The 27,638-nt window shown below is 38.1% G+C and overlaps 1 protein-coding gene across 1 annotated transcript in view; it reads right to left on the reverse strand.

Moving 5' to 3' along the window:
- Positions 1 to 2,076: 2,076 nt before the first annotated feature.
- LOC140227128 (ribonuclease Oy-like) overlaps positions 2,077 to 27,638 on the reverse strand; it is a 30,570-nt gene continuing 5,008 nt past the window's right edge. The window contains exons 2-8 of the mRNA XM_072307563.1: positions 26,257 to 26,329; positions 25,221 to 25,294; positions 22,375 to 22,447; positions 18,056 to 18,123; positions 12,504 to 12,617; positions 3,566 to 3,686; positions 2,077 to 2,235 (exon numbers count right to left, since the gene is read on the reverse strand). Of these exons, the coding sequence (XP_072163664.1) occupies positions 2,077 to 2,235; positions 3,566 to 3,686; positions 12,504 to 12,617; positions 18,056 to 18,123; positions 22,375 to 22,447; positions 25,221 to 25,294; positions 26,257 to 26,329 (682 nt within the window). The remainder of the gene's footprint in view (positions 2,236 to 3,565; positions 3,687 to 12,503; positions 12,618 to 18,055; positions 18,124 to 22,374; positions 22,448 to 25,220; positions 25,295 to 26,256; positions 26,330 to 27,638) is intronic.

The raw sequence follows: 27,638 nt of genomic DNA on the forward strand, positions 1-27,638 counted from the left end.
AAATAACAGCTTATACAGTATAAGCCTTTGTTATTCAATAGATAAGCATATACGCTATAGCAGCAGGATATCTTAAATTTCATGGCTACATTTGCTGCTTGAAAGACAGATGTTTCAGGTTCGCAGACTACCGATTTTTGCACTTCTTATGTTCAGCCAAGCCCTCTAGAATTCTGTTTAATACACATTAGAATTCTGTACACCACTGATCTTGCTACAAAAGAAGAAACTAACAATATTAAACATGACACCAATAACTATGGTTCGGACTGACACTCGCGCATTCTCAAACAACTAGAACACAAAAGCATAGTATACATAAAGAGACAAGCACATGTCTACAACCATACCCACAAATTGGCTTATCCACTTTAATTTGATAAATTTAAAGGGACTGTACAGTACTGGTTGAGGTGCGGATTCATGTTTTGAACATTCTTAAGTGAGATAATGAAAAGCCTCTTATGAAATATGAAAGAGCATGTAATTTTACGAAGGATTCAACGTTTATTTGATGAAAATTGGTTTCAAATGGCTGAGATATCCCAAAAAGTGCTAATAATAAAAGGCGACATGCCACAACTTTATTAGGATCTCTTTGTTTCACCTTGTTTTTGGATATCTCAGCCATTTCAAAACCGATTTTCATTGAATAAACTTTTGATACCCCTTAGAACTGCATGCTCTTTGACATCTCATAGAGCGGTTTCTGAATATCTCGCAAAACGTTAAAAGCTAAATCCTCACCTCGACCAGAACTGTACACACCCTTTAACTGATTTCAATTTAATACGCATTAGTATGAAAATGACCAGAAACACAAACACACAAACACTACACACTAGCACATCTCCATGCACATACATGTGCACACATACATCCCAAAGAAAAATAAAAAAGAAATAAATAAAAAATGGACAAAAAAAATTAAACACTTGTCACTCTTATGTAAAGGTGGTATCTGGTACTCCCAATTTCAGTGACAAGTCATTGGAAGGAGGCATGGTGTCAGGATTAATTGGAGCTGCCATCATCATACTACTGGATAGAACTTCATTTATTCAGTATTTAAATAGCTCAATGTTTGTCCTTAACAATTTGATGTCCTTCACAATTTGATACATAAATATCCCACAAGACAGTCCAGTTGTATCCATCTACCCTTTAAGCAAACACTCTTTGCTATGAAAGACACAAAACGAAACAAAAAAATTGTTTACCATGGACCCAACATGCTAAATGTACTTCCGACTAAAATGAAGTATTCAGCAAGCCCTTGCATATATAAATTCAAATGAATAAAACAAAAATTTGCATCTCATAAAATAATAACTGAAAAGGTGAACAAAACAGTTCACCTTTCTTCACCTGTATTCCTACCTATTCAATTTTACTGTCTTTCTTATTTCCTTGTATACGATGTAACATTTTAATCTACTTCATGAAGAAATTGCCGGCACTTGATTGTGGTCTTATTTCACATATAAAAATCTGCAATGAAATCTTGAGCTGCACATCATTGGAGAGATATCAATTTTCATCTGTCATAATTTCATATTCTTGAATGTGTAAACATTTTTTTTTTCATGATTCCTATGGTGCACTTCTAACATTTTAATCTTCCAAAATGGAAGCATGTCTGCAAAATAATAGACCAATTCTCGATGTGAATTCCACTACTGCTTGCCGGGTGTGGTTCACAAGTACCACTGCCTACAAGTGATCTCATTCCATTCCACACATCAACACAAGTCTGCAGCATGCTGGGAGACACAAAGCAGCATGCACTGTTACAGTAGGTGCTTTCATGGCTAAAAGTAGTTTCACTCTCAAGCTATTGACTAGCTAGGCAGCATTGTCTACAATATAAATGGGGGAAAGTGGCACAGCTTCTTCCTGGGAATTGTGAAACCTCCAACCAGATCGGCTGGTGCCAAATCTAACAGGATGTAGATCATCTGACGAGGAAGACTAAAATCCCAATCCGGTAAAGATTAACGTACAAGTAGGAGGAGGGAACATTTCAGGAAGTCATTCCCCCCCCCCCCCCCCCCACACACACACACACTTTCTTTCCTACTCTCTTGGTGGATACATGATATTTTTGTCACGAGAGCAGTTCTCATCCTCAACCTGTGTCCCCCTGGCTGCTGCATCAACAGGCTGACAGTCAACGAGACCAAACTGTTTGTCCAAGCAGAGCTCAACTTCGGACAGATACACCTTTTTGGTCCCCTGTTTGGTTGGGATTGAAGCAAAGGAACAGGAATGGCAAAGTGACAATTGTAAGATGTTACACAATACACAGAGTAATAATGATGATTATGATCCTGCTGATGAATACAAGAATACAAGCACAAACAATATTAAGTTTTCTACAATTTTGTCATTATCATCATTACAATTCTTATTGTCATACCAGTAGTACCAGCAGTAGTAGCAGTTGTGGTAGTAATAGTAGTAGTAGTAGTACTACTAGTAGAGTTCACTCCCATTACAACGAACACGGTTATACTGAAATTCAGATGGCAACACTATCGCCACTATGTTTTATCATTGCTTATTTGTTCGGATATAATGAAAGAACAGTGCCGGTCCTGAGGACTACGTTATAGGGGGAGTCCACTTGTAAAACTTGTGACTCGTGGCAGAGGCTGCAGACCCAGTGGGGACTAGGCCTGCAGCCCTCCCCACAACCCCCCCCCCCCCATACACACATACACCTTCACTTTTCAGAACTGATAATAATAATAATGATAATAATAATAATAATAATAATAATAATAATAATAATAATAATAATAATAATAATGATAATAATAATAATAATAATAATAATAATAATAATAATAATAATAATAATAATAATAATAATAATAATGATAATAATAATAATGATAATAATAATAACAACAATAGTAATAACAATAATAATAACATATACCATACATACATTAAAACTTAAAGGATCGACCTCCCTTTCCCCATCCCTAAATATGCCAGGTGATGCAAACTTCACGTTCACCTCCTAAATATTTTGAAATCAAAATGTTATTTTGCTCATGCCACATAAATTTCCACGTAATTGCAAGGGGAATAAGGACGCACGTTGGTTTTCACTTTCAGACATGGGGTGCGTTCGAGCGCTCTCCTAAAGCGAACTGTACCGTACCGTACCCGCGCCAGAGGTGCGCTCGAACGCTCCTTAAGTTTACCGTACCGTACTGTACCGAGCCAAAAGTGGACCACTTCCCAATGTGCTCCAAAAGCGTACCAAAAGCGTACCAAAAGTTTGCTGTAAAGCATGCGCGTATCATGCGCATACGTCACAATGCAAAGACATCATTCTCTTTGTTCCGGACAGCTGTAAGTAGTAAAGAGCCAGGTGGATGACATTCTTGCTACAAACAAGCGTGACCTTTTCTAAAAATAACTTGTGAGGTACGCTTTTTTCACAAAGCGCTCGAATGCTCCAAAACTGGCACAGTCCGGTACGGTACGCTTTGGTTCGCTTTAGAGCACTCAAACGCACCCATGGATACTCTTGACACTGGTCAACACTCACCGGATCATATAGGCAATTGATAATGGGGTCTGTCCCCACTGTGTATCTGACTGCGTCGAATATCTCCTGGAACTCGTAGACCTTCTCCATGTCTGGTGTGATTCCATGACTCTCCAGAATTCTGTGAGGGGCACAGTGAAACAAAAACCACATAAATTACTGTAAAACATGATATATTCGCGGCATGAATTTTTCTCGAATTGGAGCCGACGGCATTTTTGCGGCATGATATTTTCGTGAACTGCCATTGGCATTCAATGCATATAGCGTAGACAAGTACTTTCGCGTTCATTTTCAGAAGTGTTCACTAATGTGTCACTTCTGACGAAGGACAGTCAACCTGCCCGAAACGTCAAGTTCCTCGGTTCTCCTAGTTATTCTTATAACTAGACTTCTTGCTCTACTTTCACTAGCTGTGTACCTTTACTCAGTGTTTCATTTCTCTTTCCTCTCTCTCTCTCTCTCTCTCTCTCTTACACTTTTTGTCTGTTTCTACACTACTTATCTTTTCTTTTCTTTCTGTTCTGTTCTCTTCTTTCTTCTTTTCTTCTTCTTTTATTTCTTCCTTCCATACAACCCAACGGTCCTTTTCAGGACCACTAGTTTTAATTTACACATTTCTTTAAAGGTTATTTCTCTTGTCTTCTCTCCTCAGGTCACTTTAACCTTATTTTAATTTCTCATTTTATTTTTTTTGCATTTCTCCCACAGGAACCTTTTCAGGATTTAACTGTCATCAATTTCCTCTCCATTTATTTTTCTTTTCCGCAGCAGCATTTAATTCTAGGATCTACAATAGCTCAACTAATTTACGTCTTGAATTTCAATTTGTTCTTTTCTTCTTTTCATTGCCCACCCCCCCCCTCTCTCTCTCTCTCTCCCTTCTCTCCGCATATTCTCACTTCTCCTCTACTTACCCCTCCTTATTTCTGTTAATCGTCCTTTCTCCATTGATTCGCATTCCATAGCCACACTGTTCGCCGACTTCGTTCTCTTGGTTTCATGAATCTTCACTGCTCTTCCCTATCTCCATGATTCTCCAACATTCAACTCCTTCCTCTTCCTCTTCCCTTCTATCTCATCTTTCCCCTTCTAACGATGTCCGAACATCTTACTTGATTCTCACACTATTCTTCCTTACCACTCTCTGTGTTCCTTTCTCTACTGTCTCCACTAGTGCAACTTCAACTTCCAGCCCATTACTGTCTCCCACTCTTCACTTTTGGCCCTCCTCACAACCCCCATATGTCGCTTCCCTCTTCGTTTCTCCTCTTTCTAAGCTCTTCTTCCAAACTACGATCCGGTTAAGGACTACATACACATGGTGTCACCGCAAATCTTTCTTCCTAATATACAGTCAATTTGAGATTACCATGGTATATCAAGGCTATAGCTACGGTATGCAGTACAGAAGAACATCAATGCCATCACAGTACAATGTTTTTTTCCATTAGCGCTATCTATGTAGACAGAATGGTTTGCGATGGATGTTCCAAGTGGTATTGCTAACGTCATTTCTGCAATGTGCCATTAAATTTCGAATGATTACAATGTCTCTGATGTGTCTTTATTTGAACATTCATCTATCCTTACCATCTATAGGCAATCTGAGAATGGTATATTGTACACATTAGTGAACACTGTCTGCACACTTATGCAGACATGCAGTAGATACTGGCTGTAACAGCGTATAAACCACATCCTGAATTTTGACCTGTTTTAGCGCGAAATAAGGTGCGGTTAATACACCATTACTTACAGTTTAATCTTGCTTGTTGAGAACACACACAAACAATTCTATCAGTATTGCCTTGATCCAGATTTACCACAGACTATAGATCATGCATTGTATTGATTTCCTGTACATGTGTTCGTAGTAGTATTATAGTATTTGTAATTGTTGTTATACATGATTGTTTTACTGTAGTTATATGTGGATGTAGTATTGTTTTCTTCTTCACTCGTTCTCTATCTCTGTTTTCATTTCCCCAGCGCTTAGAAGTACATGTATGATATCAAGCACTCTATAAATGTTATGTATTATTATCATTTCCCATGCATGCTTCCATATTCAATGCATATCAAACTACACACTTGAAGTACTAGACTTGGCAGAGCCCAGGGTTTAAAAAGTAGCTTGTAATCGATATCTCATTAAAACTGAGTTTAGATACTTGCTCAAGTACACATTGTACATAAGTGATCATTTAGTTTTGCTGTCATATACCTAGCTTGAGTAGTCTGATTGTCCAAGATCAATTAATTAGGTAATTAATTACACATTTATACTAGTTACACATACCAAACGCGAGTATCTCGGTATTTCTTATGTTTTTATAATTATTTTTTTCTTATGTTTTCTATTGTTTTATGGTTCTATATTTATTCAGAACAATTAATCTGAACTTCAAATCAGATTTTAATAGCTGAAAAACAGACTGTGCAAGAAAAAAAAAAAACACATCAGAATCTTGCAAAACCTCATTCAGTGATTCATTATTTTACTTACCCATAAACACATACAAATATGCCATTTTTTACTGACATGTGACCGTAAAATGTTACATAACACCATAACCGCTGCAGGTATAAAGCTTTGCTTTTTAGTGGATCACTATTTTCCATAATTGAATTTATTTTCCGCTCGCCCACGTAGTATTTGTACAGTGTTCCTCTTTATTATTGTACATATATGTTGTTCTATAATTTGTCTCGTATATTACATGAATCTTTTGCAAGCGTTTGAACAATATCATTTAATGACATGTGTACATTGTACTATGTTTTTGATTTTCGTTGATTGGAAATAAACTATGATTGATTGATTGATATGCCCAAATTAGGTATCAAAAGATGCATTAGACTCTAAAGAAGAAAGTCATGAAGTCTTGTGGTGAAATCTTATAAATTCTGGAAGGTATTGCAAAATTTCCGGAGGGAGGGGGGGGGGAATGCCCCCCCCCCCCCATCTTTTTAGGGTTAAAGGGTGTGTACAGTTCTGGTCGAGGTGAGGGTTTAGCTTTTAACGTTTTGCGAGATACTCTGAAATCACTCTATGAGTTGTCAAAGAGCATGCAGTTCTAAGGGGTATCAAAAGTTTATTCGATGAAAATCGGTTTTGAAATGGCTGAGATATCCAAAAACAAGGTGAAGCAAAGAGATCCTAATAAAGTTGTGGCATGTCGCCTTTTATTATTAGCACTTTTTGGGATATCTCAGCCATTTGAAAACCAATTTTCATCAAATAAACATTTAATCCTTCTTAAAATTACATGCTCTTTCATATTTCATAAGAGGCTTTTCATCATCTCGCTTAGGAATGTTGAAAACATGAATCCCCACCTCAACCAGTACTGTACAGTCCCTTTAAAGGTAAAACATAGTTTACATGACTGCAGGAACTGTATTTTTTTTTTTTTTTTTTGCTCTATAATGAAGATAAATGCATAATACACGTGTGAAATAACACTGTGATAATGCAATTTCACTTGGGTATCGCCCAAAATGTGAAATATTACCAAAAAAATTTATGCAAGAAATATTGCAATCTCAGAGCAATCCTCATTTTGGTTGCTACGTGAGGTTTTAATCATAATCGATCACACTGATTAACAATACATTGGGGCAAACACCATCCATCGCGCAAGAGTGAATCACATACACAGCTATTAACCACATGCAGTTCAACACTACCACAAGGGCACATTTTGATCATCACATACTTGTGACATTCTATAATGTACCTACCCACTACTGAATGGGATGGGAATGCGATCTCCAGGAATAGAGATTGTGTACTATGATTGAAATTATTTCACACTTTTCATCTCAAAAAACTATTAAAAAAAAAAAAAAAACTTGCTATCCTGGCAAATGTGCCAACCAGACAAGTTTCTTGGTAGAGCCTGTCGATATATTGCAAACAATTCCAAATGGTAGAAGAGAAATTTTGAGCTCTTCTGAAAGCTACGCTTTAGCTTTAAACAATACATTTCCAATTGCTAGCCCATTAAAACTGAGTATTAATGCTTGCTTTGGGCACAACTAATAAATCATTTCATTCCGTCGTCATGTATCTAGAGCATCAACTGAAGCTTTATAGCCTGGCTCCCATCATGAGTAATAAATCAAAGCTTTAAAGGGGATGGCTAGTAACTGATCAGTGGGAATCAGTGGGAATGCTGGGGGATGATTGTTCCAATCCTTGTGGGATTCATTTAAGAGTACATTATAATATCTATTGTTGTGTGAAAATTATTTGCTTCAGAATGGTCTCCTATTCAAGTAATGTGCAATTTAATGTTTCCAGGTGAGCATGCCTGTACAGTGACGGGGCATTAAACTGCACAATACTTGAATATGAGACCGTTCTGAAGCAAATAATTTTCACACAACAATAGATATATAATGTACTCTTTAATGAATCCCACAAGAATTGGAACAATCACCCCAAGCATTCCCATTGATTCCCACTGGATCGGTTACTAGCCATCCCCTTTAAGAGCAACAATGTCAGTGGCTCTTGTACCCTTGCATTACAGAGCTGTACATCACTGAGAAGATGGACTATGACATTTTTTCCCACCAGTTTTAAGACTGCCCATGTAATTGTACACAGTCAATGTTAGGGGGCCCAGTCGTGATCCTTGAGGGATGCCACAGCGAACTACAGTTAAACTCGCCTAAGTCGACATCGCATATGTCGAATAATCGCGCAAGTCGATGATTTTAAAAAGTCCCGATTTTTCCCCATTGACTTACGTGTAATAATTCACTCACAAGTCGAATTTTGTAAGTCGAATACTCGCCTAAGTCGATGAAATTCCAAGAACACTTTCACGGAAAAACCATTAAATTCACTGTGCCTAAGTCGAATAAGATTTTATTGTGCAATAAATCACTGTCAAAATCACGAGACGCCAGTTTTTGTTTACATAAGAACTAGCCCGACAAGACAGGTGACAAAAAAATGATCTAAAGTATCAAAATTCAAAGCGATCGCATACGATTGTTGAACTCTCTTCGTGTTTGGAGGTCCTCTGGTACAGCCCTGTCGCGCTAGCGCTACGTACGTACAGCGACTGGGCTGTGTATAGTTGTGCGTACAGCGACTGGGCTGTGTATAGTCTGTGTATGTTTGCAGTCTGCGCTGTGCAGTGGATGGATGAAGCTGCTTGAGTTTTCAAAGCGGAGAGTAGGGGGAAAGTTACGGGCACGGGTAAATCAGAAGTACACCTCTACACGAATTTCAAGCCACGGTATGGTAAACTGGAATCAATCACTGCTCAAATGTCGTTCATATTCACTTCCCCAAGGTTTAACAAGGGTGTAAAGTAATCGGACCTGTGCCAATGCTAATGCACTGTCCATGCAAAGTCAGCCGCGGCCCTGCCGGGCGACCCGTGCTGCGGCACACCTCTCCAGCTCTCGGCTCCAGAGTAGACAACATACATGTACATTTATACATAATGTACGTGTGGTGTGACTGTTGTTAAGTCGATTTTTTTCGACTTACGCACAAGTCGAAACTCGCCTAAGTCGATGTGTTTTGCTCAGTCCCGAGAAGATCGACTTATGCGAGTTTAACTGTAGAAAAGCATCAGAGATATGTCTACTTTGATAAATACTATCCACATGCAATGAAATCCATCCAAGGACTATACCATTAATTTCAAAGTGTAGAACAGGCTTTTTTTTTAGTTATTTTTAATTTTGATTTTTGATTTTCTGCATTTTCTAATATCAAATCTCTGTGATGGTCTCCACAAGATTCAAAGCAAAAAGTGCAATGTTGAATTCTGATTTATTTACTATCACTCTAAACTTTATACCTGGTTTTTACACAATGCTTTTCACATTTTACACTTATTCAGCAGTTTTGCTCATATGCTGCATATTCAGTGTTACCAAGTTTCTTGGAGATGTAAGACCCCGTTTACAGTGCAGGGCCGGGCTCAATTGCGCGGCCGAGCCTCGCAATTTTGTCCGTTTACACTGCTGGGCTCGGCCGCGCTTTCGATTCAAACCTTTCATTATTTGGTCGTAGTGGCGCTCTGCTTGTAAACTAACGCAATTTGGTATTGTCTGGTTTTCAGACCCTTTGCCAACTGAATTCCGTGGCGACAAAGTCGCCGTTCGGCAAAGGCCTTTGCCGAAGGAAAAAATCCTTTGCAGGACAAAACCACCTTAAACTATACTAGTTTTCGACGTTGAGGGGGTTAATATCCTGAACAGCGAAAGATACAGGCAGAGGGTTTGGAAGCCAGACTAAAACTGGCCGCGCATTTGGCCCAGTTTGCGTTTACACCAAGAAAAGCCCGGGCTCGGCCGCGGCCGAGCCGCGGCCGAGACCACCTCCAGAGCGAGGCCAAATGCGAGGCCAATTTTGGCCTCGCATTTGGCCTTTTGCGCGTTTACACTGAAGCGGGGCTGGACTCGGCCGCGGTCGAGCCGCGGCCGAGCCTCGCACTGTAAACGGGGTCCTAGACAGCTTTTGTTTGTTTGTTTGTTTGTCTGTTTGTTTGTTGTTGTTAATCTATGAGATATTACAAGAAACTACCAAGTGTGACATCATTCAATAAAACTAGTTTGGTGAGGTGTCCCTGTGTATTGCTTTGCACAGCTAATTATCTACAACATCTGACTAAAAAGTTTTTTACATCAATCAAAGAGGAATTGTTTTGTAATGAAAATGAGTTATTAAAGGGAACTGACGGATAACGGGAAATCATACTCGGATACTAGGGGACAATGTGACCACTGCCACCCAGTTACAATATCTGCCTTGATGACTCATCATCTGCGTCTAATAGATTCAAATGTTGTGTACAGCAGGGAGACTTGCGAGGATCTGAAGAGGACCTCAATTTTGCATTGTTGGCATCAACGTGGATGTCAAAATCCCCTCATCCTGCCTGTGACCAGTTATTTGACAATAGATGATAAACAATGATATTGTGTGCAATCATCAAATTCTGATATGACCCGGAAACAGTTCGAACATCCTGTTCTAACAGGATGTAAACCTGAATGAGACAGTCCGAATATATTCATTTAGAGACAGCTGAATGAAATGATCTGCAAGTCATTTCTTACAAAGGATAAGAGCTGAGATGGAAGAGATGATTTTATTATGAAGTGGATACACTTTTTCTCCTATAATAGTGTACATCAGTGTTTCATGTGATATTGCCATTAACATTGGCATGAAAGACACAAACATACACACACACACACAAACACTCACACTTGCTAATCATACCATTCCCACAACTAAATATGCAGGAAAAATATTCATAAATTACAGACACTGATGTAAACTATGTATGACCACATACAATAAATACTCTTGCCAAGGCTTTGATAAAATACAAGCTTGTAGGTAATGTAAAGATGATTCCCTTCCTTCAGCCAAGGGGAAAAAAAAATCAACTTTAGGATTCTCAAGGAAAAGGTAACAAGGAAAGTCTCATGTTTACCCTATCAACATGTTATATGATCTGGGGAAGCTTTATGGCATCACTTCCTAGTCAGCTAGCTCTGAACAGGTGGTATTCATGTCCATTGTTTAGGGTCATTGTAAGCACACACTCACATACACATCATTGGTTCCTGTGTAAAGTTTAGGTTTTGTACAGAGGGTCAAAATTTGACCAAAATCTGGAATCTCACTTCAAAATTAATCACGGATTTCATGAAACAGATTTATAGTATCTAGGCATACTTTCATATTCAAGTCACCTCCAACTAAATTGTACACTATTAAAGCTATTACTCATATCAATAACAGTGTTATTTGATATATTGTTTTTGAACTATCAAGGATTAAAACTGAGATTTTTTGTTGTTGTAACATCTAGTATATTTAAGGGCTTTTTACACTTGTGTTTCTTAACCCCGGACTTTCTCTGACCCAGGACTATCGTTAGTCCCGTACCAATTTTTTCAGCTTTTTACACTCGCCAATTAGTCCCGTACTATCTCTTGTCCGGGGCCAAGGAGAAAACTGACCTTTTTACACTTGTATTTCTTAGCCCCGGACTTTCCAAACCACGTGAATATTCATGATTACGCTGTGTACTGTACACGTACACGCACGCACCAGCAGCACTTGATTACCTCGTTTCTGATTGGTCAGTGAGGGTCGGACTTCGTCTCCGTCGCTTAGCCCAGGATTATTTTTTCGTTCTGTTTACACTCACTTGCTTGGCACCGCAATTGCGGTGCTAACCCCTGCTATTTTGCAGGGCCAGATAGTACCGTACTATCGGTGGGGCTAGCCCACTTTGGCAAAAACGAGTGTAAACAGAAAGTGGGCTAAGGATAGTCCCGTACCAACGGTGGGGCTAAGGCCCCCCCTTAGCCCCACCGTTGGTCCGGGGCTAAGTAAAAATTTACAAGTGTAAAAAGCCCTTTAGACATAAAGACTAGAACTGGTAACGCAGTTTCAGCTCTGTGTTCAACAACAGGCTTTTGGATGATTCATTACCATATTATGGCAACAAGTCTGAACATAGATAAACTTAAAGGGGCTGTACAGTACTGGTTGAGGTGGGGATTCATGTTTTTTACATTCCTAAGTAAGATAATGAGAAACCTCTTATGAAATATGAAAGAGCATGTAATTTTAAGGAAGATTCAATGTTTATTTGAAGAAAATTGGTTTTCAAATGGCTGAGATATCCAAAAAAGTGATAATAATAAAAGACTACAGGCCACAAGTTTATTAGGATCTCTTTGTTTCATCTTGTTTTTGGATATCTCGCCCACTTCAAAACCGATTTTCATCAAATAAACTTTTGATACCCCTGAGAATTGCATGTTTTTGACATCTCATAGAGTGGTTTCTGAATGTCTCGCAAAATGTAAAAAGCTAAATCCTCACCTCAACCAGAACTGTACACACCCTTTAAGATTACCTAATTTTAGCGATACTCACGAAAGAATGTCATACTGTTGCTTCAGTTTGAGGGTGGTCTCAAAGTATTTGTGCTCTCCATACAGGGTTGGTAGATCGGATGCACAGGTGCCATGTTTGTCCCACTCATGTGCCCTGTCCACAAAAGACAACACCACAAAGCGATGAGTAAACCAGATTCCCAGTTTGGGGTTTTATACACTGATCGAGTGAGTAGCAGTGGCAGTACTTGTAGGTATAAGGTAGGAGCAGTCATGCAGTGTGCAATTTACAATTAGTCTGACGCTCCTTTGACCATTACAAAATTAGTACATTTTTTTAATAACAAGTAATTTTAGTAGTAGGGTTGTAGTAGTCATAGCAGTAGAAGAAGTAGTAGTAGTACACTGGTGGTAGTGGTAGTAGTAGTAATAGTAGAGTGTAGTATAGTAGTAGTAGTAGTACTAGTACTACTAGTAGTAGTAGTAGTAGTAGTAGTAGTAGTAGTAGTAGTAGTAGTAGTAGCAGCACAGCAGCAGCAGTTTTAGTAGTGAAAGTAGTAGCAGTGATAGAAGCAGCAGTATTGATGGTAGTTCTAGTTGCAAATTTAGTAGAAGTAATAGTATGTTGAATTACAGGTTTATAAATTCTTTGAAGAACATTTTTCTCAATGTCATTGCAATGTTACAAATGTAATCCAGGAGATGAGATCCATCTTCTCTTTCAGACATTGGCAATCTGCAGGATTTTAAATCCAAATCAAATTCTGAATCACAACTTCCGATGTGGAAAGGAAGCAAATACTCCCACTTCCCCTTTGCTGCAAACCAATAATCACTTGCACACGTCCACACTACCCATATTTGTGAACACATCTGGGCTCTGCAGGCTCTATGTATACAATGTAATGGAATATGTCACAAACAGAGAGAGAAACTAGAAATGTCGCTTTGGCGACTGGTATGCCTCCGCCATAATGCATGATTTTCCCCAATAGGTCTAGATAGTACATGTGGACACTGTGTGATTACATTTTCACAAAATTGGCAAAATATTGGAATGACAAGTTTGTCACAAATGTGTTGAATGTTCACCTTCCTTGACGTAGGTTTAATTGGATGAATAAGAGAGCATGTATCTAGGGATTTAAGGAATTTAACTTGACTTTGACCCATTCATACATTTAGGCATTGAGTAATTTTCAAGGTACAGGTGTGGAGAAAAAGTGCAATTTCTGAATTGAATATTAAATTGTTACCATTTTCACCTGGCCCTTGACCCTAATATTCATAAGATAATTACTTTCAGGTAGAACATGCATAATATGTACTAAGTTTCAAGGTAACTTGAGCCACTTCCGAGATATGGAGGAAAAAGTTAGTTCAGCACTTTCACTTGATCTTTGACCTTTTGACCTTTGAGGCAAAAAGAGAAAAAAAAAAACTTTCCAGAGAATTTCTATTAGGTTACACACGCATACACCAAGTGCAAAAAAATAACCCTGCTGGCACTGAATAAATATGAGGGTAACAGTAAAATTTTGAAGTCTTGCACTTGACCTTTGACCCCTGACCTTTCACCCCATGAATCCTACATTCTCTAGATAATCACTTCCAGTCAGTACATGTATATACTATGTTCCATGAAGATACCTTGAACAATTTTCCAAGGTAGGGAGAAAAAAAAAAAAGTTTTAATATTTTTACTTGACCTTTCGACCTTTGACCTTTGACCTCATGACCCAAACTTTCACCAGAGAATCTTAATTGGGTAATACATGTATACACTAAGTTTCAAGAAAATCTCTTCCGGCATTCAATAGATATGGTGGAAATAGTGAAATTTTATGTATTTGACCCTGACCTTTTGACCTTTGACCTTTGACCTCATGACCCACACTTTCACCAGAGAATCTTAATTGGGTAGTACATGTATACACTAAGTTTCAAGAAAATCTCTTCCGGCATTCAATAGATATGGTGGAAATAGTGAAATTTTATGTATTTGACCCTGACCTTTTGACCTTTGACCTTTGACCTCATGACCCAAACTTAACTTTCACCAGAGAATCTTAATTGGGTAATACATGTATACACTAAGTTTCAAGAAAATATCTTCAGGCATTCAATAGATATGGTGGAAATAGTGAAATTTTATGTATTTGACCTTGACCTTTCGACCTTTGACCTTGAGCATGTGCACCCAAAAGTTGATAGGCACAACTTCACCCCCTAATACACATACATGCCAAGTTTCATTAGGATACCTCAACAGGTTTCGATAGTTACCTTGTCCACAAAATTCATTACGGACGGACGGAAGGACGGACGGACGGACGGAAGGACGGACGGACGGACGGACAACCCGAAAACATAATGCCTCCGGCACCACTTCGTGGCGGAGGCATAAAAAAAAAAATCTTATTACCAGTATGATATGTACACTCACACACAAGCATAGATTTCAGTGTCTCATGGGAGCAACTGGTGTCTTGCAAATGAAGTACATTCACATGTCTTTCATCATGAAACCCACAAAAAGTTACTTCAGGCAATTTCTCAAAAGGTCTATACACTATGGGCCAACAATGCTAATTTTCACTTCTTTTTTTTTTGGGGGGGGGGGAGGGGGGGAGTGATGAGGGTACTTTTAAAGGAATAATCCTCCCACGAAAAGCCAAAGTTTTGAAGCATAAACTTGCTTGAAAACAGTGTTTTGTACACTTGTGGACCAATGTTTCGTAGGTCTGATAATATAATTCATATGCTATAATCTACCGAATAAACTATAATCATGATGTTGTAATTTATGTAATGGAGAAGAGTTGGTATTCCTTAAAGAATCTTTGATGTACATCCTCTTTCACCTGGTATGATCCAATATTCCTGGCCAACACAAATAACACAAGGCCACAGAGATATCAAAACTATGGAAAATGTTTTCATATTGCACAAGACATCACACAATACTGCTCTTCCAAACTGAAAGTTTTTCTAAAGTTTGAGCAAAAGCCAAAGCAAAGAACACATGTGAATCCTGAGACATTTATTGCGCAAAAGAATGTTATGATTAGAGTCGTTATGGGCATTCCTCCATATATGCATATCTACATGGGAAAAAGGACCAGTACCGTATTTTTAACAGATGTAAACACAAATGTCGGGATTACCATACATACATCCTGTTCCATACTTTCATTTCTGACTTCAAACCATGTCATACACAGTTGATAAAAATGATCATGTTAACCAGATATGATATACTATTCATTTGTGTAGACAAGAATGGCAGGAAAAAAAAAGAAAGAAAAGGTGCCTATTGGCAGCACAATTGAATGTGACTCACATTCTTCGTACAAAATAGATGTCTATACTGTCGGTTGATCTTTGTCAATTCCAATGAGCTGAAAACATTTTAACAGTCATGTTCACACTGTCATGCTATCATTGCTGATAGGCACATGGAATATTGTATACGCCGAATATTCCGTGAGGTTTTTATTTTCGCGAATTTCGCGAGTCAGGTGCTATTCACAAAAATAAAGACACAGGAAACATTGACTCTGATCCAGATGTGAATGTGACATATATGCGTGCACTCTTCTCTGCTCTGTACAGGACTTCATGATCGTGAATTTGACCACTCGCGAAATCGTCGGGAATTCCTGATTCGCGAAAATTTAGACTCACGAAATATAAGGCGTAATATACAGTAGCTCCTAGCTACTGAGACTGTTCATATTGCCCATAATCTAATGTCAGAGGTCCTTAGGACACCACTTTCTAGCTAGCTCTCTACAAGGTACAGGTGTACATGTACATGGTGCATGTACATGTACTGTGCAAGCCATACATTTAGCAAGTCCAATTTTTTGCAAATTGGGACTTCCCAACAAAATTGCGAGTGGTTAAATTTGCAATTGTGGAGTACAGTAATGGATGGAGAATGTACATTCAACATGTGCACATTGATTCATGTCGGCATCAGAGTTTATATTATTATTGTGTATTTTCAATTTGCAAACAGCACACAACTCACAAACTTTGTGAAAATTTAACTCCACAAAATAAATGGCGTAAACAGTAGGCCTACCTTTAATTGTAGGTGGCTCCATATTAATCTAACTTTTATAGTCTGAACTGCCGTTAATACAATGGCAATCCACCATGCACATGTATGTATGGCGGTGTCTAGTGATGACCCCAGATATACAGCTTCCAGAGTCACAGTAGCCAAAGCACTGAATCAACTCAAGAAAGTTCATCTATTCATGCAAAGCCTGCCAATGAAAAATGGCTCAAATTTGGACCATTTCAGCATGCTGTTTACCCACTCAGAGGAGACCTCCGGATGATTTTCAGATTTTCACACTTGAACAACTATAAATCACTTATACTGAGGACAGAGTTTCAGAATTTATATTGGGATGAAGAATAAGAATATTTTCAAAATTTAGAACAAATTGCAATGAACAAGGATGATGACATGGCAGAGTCACCATAAGAATGCACGAGTTGGGGCTCAAGGAAGCAGAATGAAAGAAGGCATGCATAGATTATACACAGGTGAACTCGCAAGCAAGTGGTATTGTAATGGAATTACATGCTACATTTCTGAAATATGTGAACCTCCTATGTCATCATCCTTGTTCAGTGTAATTTGTTGAACGTTTTTCGAAGTACTGTTTCTCTGCTCAAGAACCACAATAAATTCCACAAATCTATACATGGAGTTGATTTATGCACTACATGATGTGAAATTATGAAAATCGTCTGGAATGTCCCTTTAAAGATCTCTCCTTCAACACAAGTGAGAACATACACTACATAACTGGGTTTTCTAGCCACACAAAGGGAACTACACTGACAAATATCAGTGCACGACATTGTAATATTTGAGGTTCATGACAACTGCGAGGGATGTAAATCTCAATCACAGTCTGGCACTTCCATCTGATCACATTTATGCTAAGGGTATCATGAAGCAACATAAGTCAACATGCATTTGCATTGCATAGTTCCTTTAAAAGTAATGTGTTGCTTGAAGGTTTGCATGGGGAGGTAAGAATTCAAGATTTCCAGCAAAAATGGTTGAAATTTTGAGTTTCCTCTGTACATTCCAATATCATTTTGTCGTTGTTGTTGCTGTTGTTGTTGTTGTTAGGATGCACTCTGAACTTCTTTAGAGAATTCTATTAAACAGCAGAGGCACATTCATCATAGGGACATTTTCAAGTGATTTATTTATGATGTTCATAATTTTCATTGTTACTGTCATTGACACAAACACACACACACACACACACACACACACACACACACACACACACACACACAAAACTGATGCAAAATGTGTCTGGATTGTCATGATTGTTGTACATACATGTATGTCAACAGAAACAAAATTTCTATGTCCCATCACAAATCAATAAAGATGGATCTGAATGAATCTGAAAACAGACATGCTAATCACCCAAAAAAAAAAAAAAAAAAAAAAAAGAAATCATGATGAACATCTGATTTAAAAGAAAAGAAACTCCCAGAAAAAAATAATAATAATGAGTGTTTTGCTCAAGAAAAGGACAGTGTACATACCACAGTGAATAGTAGTGATCCAGGAGTAAAAAGTCTGGCCAGTCCTTTTCCAACTGTGGCACTAGATCCTGGTTTCCAGTGAAGGTAGTAAGAAAATCCATAACATAAACTTAAACATAAAACATTACCAACAGGACAGAAAATGCTTTAAAGGTAGGGAATCCCAATTGCATGCCTTAAATGAAGAGTTGTATAAATACAGTGGTATGTCGAAGACAGTATCATTTTAGAAACTCCCATAAAGTATTGAAAGTGGAAGGTAACATTTAGTACATTTTTATTGATGGTTAGATTTTGAATTGAATTTTTTTCGGGGCTCACCGTAAATTCCAGTACATTCCTTGGCTACCTTTGCAGACCCATGCACTGCATGTGTGTCCATCATGTATATTTTGTGAAGAAAGTTCATCAAAACTTACAAACATTTCTATATACATTCTTGCCACACACTCTATATGTTATTACATCAGCTCTTATACTTTTAGATTTGTGTTTATAGATAAAAAATACAGAAGACTGCAACAAAAAGGCTTAAGTGTGGCTGACACACAGAACTACTGAGTAGTTGAGTTTTGTGCATTATTCAAATTGTGGATAACTGTTGACTTCCAAATTTCTCAGCAGTGGCCTAAACAAGTCCCCTGAGGTTCATATTTAATGTTTTGCTGCATTTTGGGAGGTCTGTAAAAGGTATCCCCTACCTTTAATATCTTTAAGTTAGTACAGACTCTCAATAACATACAAAGTACATGTAATTCAATAATCAACTGTACAAGCAGGTTTCAATAAACGCATTAAAAAAAAAGATAATAAAAAGAGCATTATTGCCACAGATCAACCAGCGATTGTTTGCTTTATCTCCCAAGACACAAACATATCACATAGCCAAGTTCTTTTTTTACTATAGTTATGCACCGAATACCAGTGGTAGTTCACAAAAGATTCATGTCGTGAAAATATGCTTTACAGTAGTACCCTGAACACATGCATTATCTGATTCAGTTTGAATGCCTACTACAATCACTAAGAACGTTACACAGAATCTATATGTTTGGAACTGATATCCTTGTCATGAATTCGTATTTCACAATGGCTTGTACAGAGCCCCTGTCATTCACTGGTGCTAAATGTACCATCAAGAACCCTTGCATGTTTCAAACTAAATGTCAGCAGATTGTGAATATTAATCTCTCAAACCCAATCAGTGTTTCTTATACCCTAGCCTTGCCATTGAAGGTGATCTGAGACAATCTAGGGCCCATCAAGCTGCACAATGTACCATTTGCTTCAATACATCACGTTGTCAACGTATCTAAAATGAGTTTCCACAATGGATTGGGGCATGCACCACCTTTCATTGCAATTGTGAATGTTTTCTGGAATGTGTCGCTTACAGTGTAGCCTTAACTCTTTGATAACAAAACAATATAGTATTCAATGGCAGTAGGTACTGTATACGCCATATATTTTGTGAGTCTAAATTTTCGAAAATCTGGAATTCCCGACAATTTTGCGAGTGGTTAAATTCGCAATCGTGGAGTCTGTACTGAACGGAGAAATGTACATGTGTACGTCACATTCACACCGGGATCAGAGTCAATATTTTCGCGTGTCTTTAATTTCACGAATAGCACCCGACTCGCAAAATTTGCGAAAATAAAAACCTCACGAAATATTCAGTACACAAACTGCACATGCACCATCACTATGATATATCTATACTGTATTATAGCCCTCACAAATTGCTTCTTGTCCTCTGATTGGTCGAGAGCACTGAAAAGGACAAAACATATTTCTACCATAAATCCGCATCTTGCTATTCTCCCTAGGGAAATAGTAAAAAAAACTATATCATGCTGGTGAAATTCGCGCCTTTTTTGCTTCGTGTCGCTTTGCAAAAGATTACACGTGTAAATGAGTGGGTATCATGGCACCTTCGCTTTGCAAGAGATTTCATGTACAAATGAATGGGTATCGCGGCGCCTTCGCTTCGTGAGAAGACAAAGTCAATTTTCATGTACAAATGAATGAGTATCGAACACCGTAGACAATACACTCAATACGAGAAAATAACAGAGACTCAGAGAAACTCTTATAAAGCCATCATTCTACCCAAAAAGATGCCCATGGCGTTGTGGAACAGAATGTTATGCAACAACAGTGTCTAGGCATTATTGTGGATCTATTGAAACATGGGCTCTAGATTCTAGAGATTTTTACATAGACAGATCTACCTGGTACCATAGATCTTGGTAACCATTGTCAGTGCCTAATCTAATGTTAGACTTGCCATTACTGAATTTAGACTATTTAGACTTATTTAGACTAATTTGGTCTACCCAAATTTACGATGTAAACTTGCATTTTTAACCCTAATCCCACCAGGTTTTTTGAGGGACTTGAAACCACCGGGAAGGAGGGGGGCTTTTTTGGCCCCTCCCCCCCTTCAGATCTCGGTCGTGGATCACGCGATCCTCGCGAAAATTTGCACTAAGGTAGAGGCCAGTGTAATCTACAAGACTGTATAGTTAGATTTTTCAAATTTAATTTATGTATTTTATATTAATTAATTCATGCTAATTTATGCAAAAATAAATTTTTGCCTATAAATCAAGAAATAAAGCTCCAAGACTTCTAATTTTTGATGGACATATTCTTTTCAACATCCTTAACAATAATATTGAAGCAAAAATTCAGCTTCGTGACGATTTCTTATGTATTTTATTGTTTATTGAATGTCTTATGTATTTCTTTGTTTTTTCACTTTTTTGTCAAAATTTGTCACAGAAACTTTTTAAAGCATAACCAGGTTAAAATAAATCATTATCAGCCATTGAGAGTAAAAATATTTATTACCTCCGCCAAGGGAGGAGGTTATGTTTTCGTTACCGTTGGTTTGTGTGTTTGTGTGTTTGTTCGTTAGTTTGTCCGTGTGCAAAATAACTCAAAAAGTAGTTACGGATTTGGATGGAACTTGCAGGAAAGGTTGAGAATGACGCAAGTAACAAACGATTAACTTTTGGTAGTGATCTGAGAATTTTTGGGGAATTTATGAAGGATTTTTGATATTTTGGCAGTTAGGGTCATTGAACTTGGGAGTTCAGGCTGCACGTATTTGAGGTTTGCATGCGCACACTAAACTGCGTGCTCTAGTTTCTGCTAGGGCAAGGCGCGCCATGCAGCTGAGGGTTTATGATGCAACAAAGGCTTCTATATTAGGAAATCGGGCGACTTTCAGCACACAATGCTTTAAGTACGTATGGGTGGAAATCACTGATATCTCTATGGAAGACCACGATCAGTAGTGGAAATGAGCTGCATGCTTAGCGGAGGTCTGCGCTCTCAGAGTGCTTTTCTAAATTTTATATGAATTTATTGCAAAAACACAATTTACATTGGATTTGTACACAGAATCATGTTTTTGAGCAATTTTTGGGTCAACAAATTTTTTTCAAAGGGGTGTGACTTCAAAACGGTATGCCCGGGAGCGACAAATTTGGTCTCAAAAGTTGCGCAATACTTGAAAGAAAAAAGTCTTAAAATGTCGTGGCGAGAGCATCATGCGTTGCGGAATAATCACGCGAAACATCAAGGGGGGGCCAAAATGGCCGGTGGGAATAGGGTTAACAGCAAAGGATAGTCCATATTCATGTACAGACAGTTAGAAAATGCTGGAAAGACAATAGAAAACATAACAACAGCTGCAGCTCACATCGTTGATCAGCTCGAGCACATCAACATATCTAGTACTTGACAGACCGGATAGGCGTATTGCATGCATGAAGCGCGTGCTGAGTCTGCAGTTTGCGCATGTTTACCAGTACACAGCAGTGCACTGAATACGTTTAGCGGCTGAGCGCACAGTTGTCTCTTCATAATAAGCATACGCGCTGCCCTCCTGCTGCTTTCCCAAAGCATGATTGACCTGTGAATCTTCTCGAAAAGAGTAAAGCAAGGATGCCCTAAAAAGGGTAAATTACAGAATACCAGCTGTCAATTCGTCTTAAATTCATTGGAAGGGACATAAAAAAAAATATACCAGGCCATATTGTTCGAGGCACCGGTTGAAACCATGGGCCTTTCGTAACTTCAGTAGCACTATTTTCTTCGGGGCTGCGTCCCTCAGAAAATAGTGCTACTGAAGTCACCTCATGCACATAGTTTCAATCAGAGCCTCTCAGGACTGGTATATTTCTATACTGTGACCTCATAACCTGAGGGACACGGGTGCCACTGAATACATTGCATAATCTGTCCACGACATCATTACACAGAGCTGCTGGTAGGAATATATAAATAGTATACCATAGTGCACCTACAGAGACTTTTTTGACATCAAACTGCCACGAGTTGTTGCAGGATACTGGTCCAATCTCTCCTGGATTTGATGGCCTGAGTGTGCAAGGAAAATATAAGACAAAGAACAGAGAAAAGATGCAAAAGAAAAAGGCAATATTTTGAATTGATGTACAAATTGCATGATAACCTACTGCACATGCAAATGAAAAAAAGTGACACATAAATTATACGATCATCATGCTGTTTATATTTAGTAAGTTTAATCTTTTTTTTTTTTCTTTTCGTTTTTTCAAATCGGGACTTCCAAACAATTTTGCGAGTACAGTAATGAACAGAGATATGTATGCATGCATGTCAGATTCATGTCAGCATCAATAATATTTTTGCTTGTTTTTGAATCTGCAAAGAGCACCCAACTCCCAAAATTATGAAAATAAAAACCTTGTGAAATATTTGGCATATACAGTACTTACTTGACTAATGCTAAATATATGGTAGCATTACACATGACACCTTGCTGAAGTCACTTTCACTAAAATAAAGTCAATTGACCCGTTGAGGACGGTTTGATTTTGCTATAACACGCATTTCCCATAGATGCTTGCCCAAGTATACGCGGGACTCGTCCCCAACGGATTAACCTTCTTTGATTTGACACTCCAGAAGATTTTTTTTCCCTTCTGAATTACAGTTTGTTTTTGTTGTTTTTTTTCTGAATTCGATCTTTTTCACAACTGGCTAGAAAGTGGTCTATTATTGTCCTGCTTTGGTGAACTCGTTTGGAGAGGGATGGTAAAGAAACCATTCTAATTGTACATGAAACAAATCCCAAATCTGGTGTCAATCTAATAGTAAGTGGAGATCAGCATACCAGTACACGATTTGAGTGCTTGCAAATGGATGGTCAAGATTATCTGCCAACAAAAGGTCAAACTAATTTTCATTGATCATTAATCAACCCAAGCACAAGAGGTGCCTGTGAGGTCTTCTGAAACAGAAACAAAGACACAAGCAACACAAAAGAGAGGTCATGATTACACTGAGATATGAGGAAAATTACTTATCAAAAGCCTATAATCTCACTTGCTGACATCGCAGCACTCTGAAAGATTTTATCTTTGCTCTCTCAATTCAAACTGCAATATACAATGTAAAAAAGGATTGTTTCATTTTGTTATTGCCATTTAATTTTGGTTCGCTTTGAGTTGTTGTTGTTGAGGTTTTTTTTCTTTCTTTCTTTTGCCACAGCAATGCACTTGAATCATTGGCTCTGCAGAATGCTGTGTGCAAAAAATGGGACTCTAGCCTGGCTAGCTAGTGGCACATTTCCTAATGAGACTGCAGGGAGTGATCAAAACAAAGTCATCTGACAGGAATCTAGATCACAAGTTGTTTTCTGTTTGTGGTTTAAGGGGTCATATAGTTTTGGTTGAGACCTAATTTCAGGTTTCTAACATTTTTTGGTGAGATAATTAGAAACCTCTTATGAAATATGAAAGACCATGTAATTCCATGAGGAATTCAACATGTATTTGATGAAAGTCGGTTTTGAAATGGCTGAGACATCCAAAACAGAGCGATTCTAATAAAGTGTGGGACCCACCTTTTATTACGATTGCTTTGTTTTACTTCGTTTTTGGATGTTTCAGTCATTCCAAACCCGACCTTCATCAAATAAAGTTTGAATTTCTCTTAAAATGGTATGCCCTATACTATTTCATAAGTGTTTTCTTGGTATCTCACAAAAAGTTAAAAGCCCAATTCTCATCTCCACCAATACTGTACCATCCCTTTAAGGTTCACAATAGACAGGTGCACACAGACAAAACAGCAGAATTTTAGCTGAAATCCATGTACCAAGACTTTTGTTTTGCCCCCATTCAGATGGACAGAAATATCTCACTAACTGCTGACTGTGATAATTTGTTGACAAAACTGCACATGCCTCAAGTCTGCTGAAATACGAATGTAATGGCCTTTGCCCTTGTTTTCAATGGCGCATTTTGAATGATGGAATAAAAATATCAAGATTATTTGCTCTATCTTTCAGACATCTGCTGTGGTGCAATTATCACACTAGTTTTCAAATTGTGATAACTTTAAAGGAATTGTACAATTTCTTTCAGTTTGGAGCCCAATGCCAATCATGCTATTTAGTGCGACTTCCATGTCCACACTGGCAAAAATCTGAAGATATTGATCACAAAACTCATACTACAGCATGCAATATGCTCTGGTGATGATTTGTGTGGCTTTTGGCAAGCTGGAAATTTGTAATTTTTACCAAAATAATGTGATTTCTTACTACCAGTGTGAACATCCCCCTTCTTCTCTCTCTTTGAAAGCTTTTGAGATGATAATGGTGTACTGTAAAAGTGGAAATTTTCGTGGTGTTGACATTTTTGCGCATTTCGCCCAACCAGAAACTAGCGCAATTTAAATAAAAGCATACAAATATCTTTGCTTTCCATATGTTCCAGTAGTTGGTGTCTTGATTCCGCAGAATTAAAAACACATGCCGGAACTCTTCTCAACCAGCTGAGCACAAACAATTAGTCGCACAAAAATATGCACTTTTACAGTAATGTATGTTTTCTCAAAGGCACTCTATGCAGGAAAGTTTACGTGTGATAAAGTAGTCGACAACATGCTCTGACGAGTACACCCACCAAGACAGTCTTAAATGCCTCTGAGCCTCGAGTTGAAGCATTAAAACATAACGACCACCCAAAGAATTTTTGTGCGTTGTGCAAGGTCCATTGAAACAAACTTTTGCTCTCAAGACTCATTAACACCACACTCGCTGTATTCTTCCATGCACATTTTACAAACATCAACAGAGCATTAAAAAAAAGTTCCCTCTTACCACAGGCCATGAAGGGTCCAGTTTGATTGTGATTCCGGCACAACACACCTGTCATCTTCATGAGTTGCAGAGCTCTGTGTTACAATGCACACATGCAAATAAAAATTGGCACAAAAGGTGTTAGACCAACTGCACACAAAGAGAAGAAAATTTGAAGATATTGGGCAGGGCCAGACTGGCAAAAGATAGAGAAGCTTAAGATCTCAAAGTCTTCACAATCTTTTATTGTCCGGTCCCTCTGGCAAAAGACTTGAGAAGTTTGGTGGGGGGTGACACAGGGGGAAATATCCCTAGCGGGAGTGTGAAGTTTTGCTGAAGTCTCTCCACTATAGTTTACTCCAATTTCACTCATCTACAGTATAAAATATAGTAGACAAATCTAGATCCAGGTAAATCTTTCAAAACACATGATATGTTCAACATGCATGAATTCTAGGTCAACTATTTTTGTTTCTTCTGTCATGCTACAACTGTAACAAAAATAAAAACAGCATCCAAAACTGTGGAATTATAAGTCTTGTACTTAAAGTACCGCAAGTGATGATCATTCATATTCTAGGTATTTTCTGAAGCCGTTTTAACAGACCTTACTGCGGCAACATAGTGGCAACATCCAGAGAACAAAATTTCTAACCTCAAACAATTAAACAGCAGGAGATAAGAAAAGCAAAAAGCAGAAGTTACCATGACAATGTTCAGGTTATAAAAGTTCTGTTTTATCAAGCAGGGTGAAAAAAGATTACCCAGACACTGACGTGGTAACTCTAGTTTGAAAGGCTCTGTGACAATATGGCTTGAGATTGCTTATCCTGTAATTGAAAGAAGCAACATAAACTATGAACTAAAAATAGAAAGAACAAAACACTGGATTGTTTACGTCTGCTATGCACGCCTACTATGCACATGTCTTGACAAATTACAAGTACATGGTAAAGTAACGGTACCTGGTATTTAATTAGTCACAATTAGAACACAATGGATGAATATCATGGGGTAATGACAGGAATTGAATGTGGGTCAAGAGGAATTTTCTTACATTGTACGCCATACAGAACGTCTGAGGCCACTGTATGGTGAGAACCAGTTCGGTCCAGCTTGATTTGGTAGATCTGGTGGAATAATCATATCAACAAGAAGTTTGGTCAGCATACACAATGTACATACACTACTTGTACAGCTATTAAAGTTATTGTTCATCCACTCTACATTCAAGCAGTGCAAAACTACTAGATCTTGATTGTGAAAATACAAGCACACACATAGAACTAGGTAATGCAAAAAAGTAAACTCTAGATACAGGTGTCAACGTGCAAGATCAAAACTGAAACTCCAAACAGCAGACAGCCATATCTATAACCTGTACAATTACAGTACAATTCAGCACTTGAGTAGAGCAATACAAACAAAAAAACAAAAACAAAGAATAATAATTGGACAATTGGACAATTGAGATAATGTAATAACAAGTAAAATTGCATAAATGCTTACTTACAAAATAAAGCAAGAGGAAATTGCCCACAGCCATTTGAAAACAGACACTCAGCGTACACAATACATTGTTTCTTCCGCTAAGATATCACATTGTCATTTGTATACTGATGGTCTATGAACAATTTTTGTCTTGTGACTGACTGACAATGCCAACCAAGGCATCAGGTGACTGGTGACCTGAATTCATACTTAGGTATATTGACTCCACAAAAACTTTGGTGTCTTTAAGTTGTCTTTGACTAAACATAGAATATCAGGTGTCCATGAGCATGTTGTTGTGTTGTTGTTTTTCTTCCGGCAGTTATGCACATCTAAGTTCTTGGAATGTCCACAAGTTGCAGACTATTTTCATTTTTGTCTGTAACTGGTGAGATATCTCCGCAATGTCTCTGCAACCGGTCTCAACACTTAACTGCATTTGGAGATTGTAAATCTAATACTTGGCAAAATAATGTTCAAAGGTCCAATCTCACAGGATCCTATCTACTTGTAGTGTTAGGATTTGGCGTTATTGTAGATTCTACAGACCTGTTACTCAAGTGAAGTCTGACACAGGAATGTCATGGGAATGAGCCCCTACGCAAATTCTTGGGGCTGTTTGTACTGTGCAAGCATGGCAAGTGCATTAGTGTAGAGCTACACCTTTTACGCCATTCTATCTATTGATTTCTTTTTGTGAATGCATCAATTTATTCGCTAACTTAAAAACTTATACTAGTAGTGGTCATCACGAGAAAAAACAGCTTGATATCTATAATAAATAAAGTGAATTAAACATTTCTGTTTTAAAGTCTCTAGCAATATGAATAATTAAGTTTCAAAATGTAAAAACATCTCTAGGATGATGGATAGATGGTGTTTTGAGACCCTTTTCTACCCATCAGAACCCGATCTGAAGGCGAAATTTTAGGGACCAAAATTATGACA

The sequence above is a fragment of the Diadema setosum genome, chromosome 1, assembly GCF_964275005.1.
Source record: "Diadema setosum chromosome 1, eeDiaSeto1, whole genome shotgun sequence".
Classification (NCBI taxonomy): domain Eukaryota; kingdom Metazoa; phylum Echinodermata; class Echinoidea; order Diadematoida; family Diadematidae; genus Diadema; species Diadema setosum.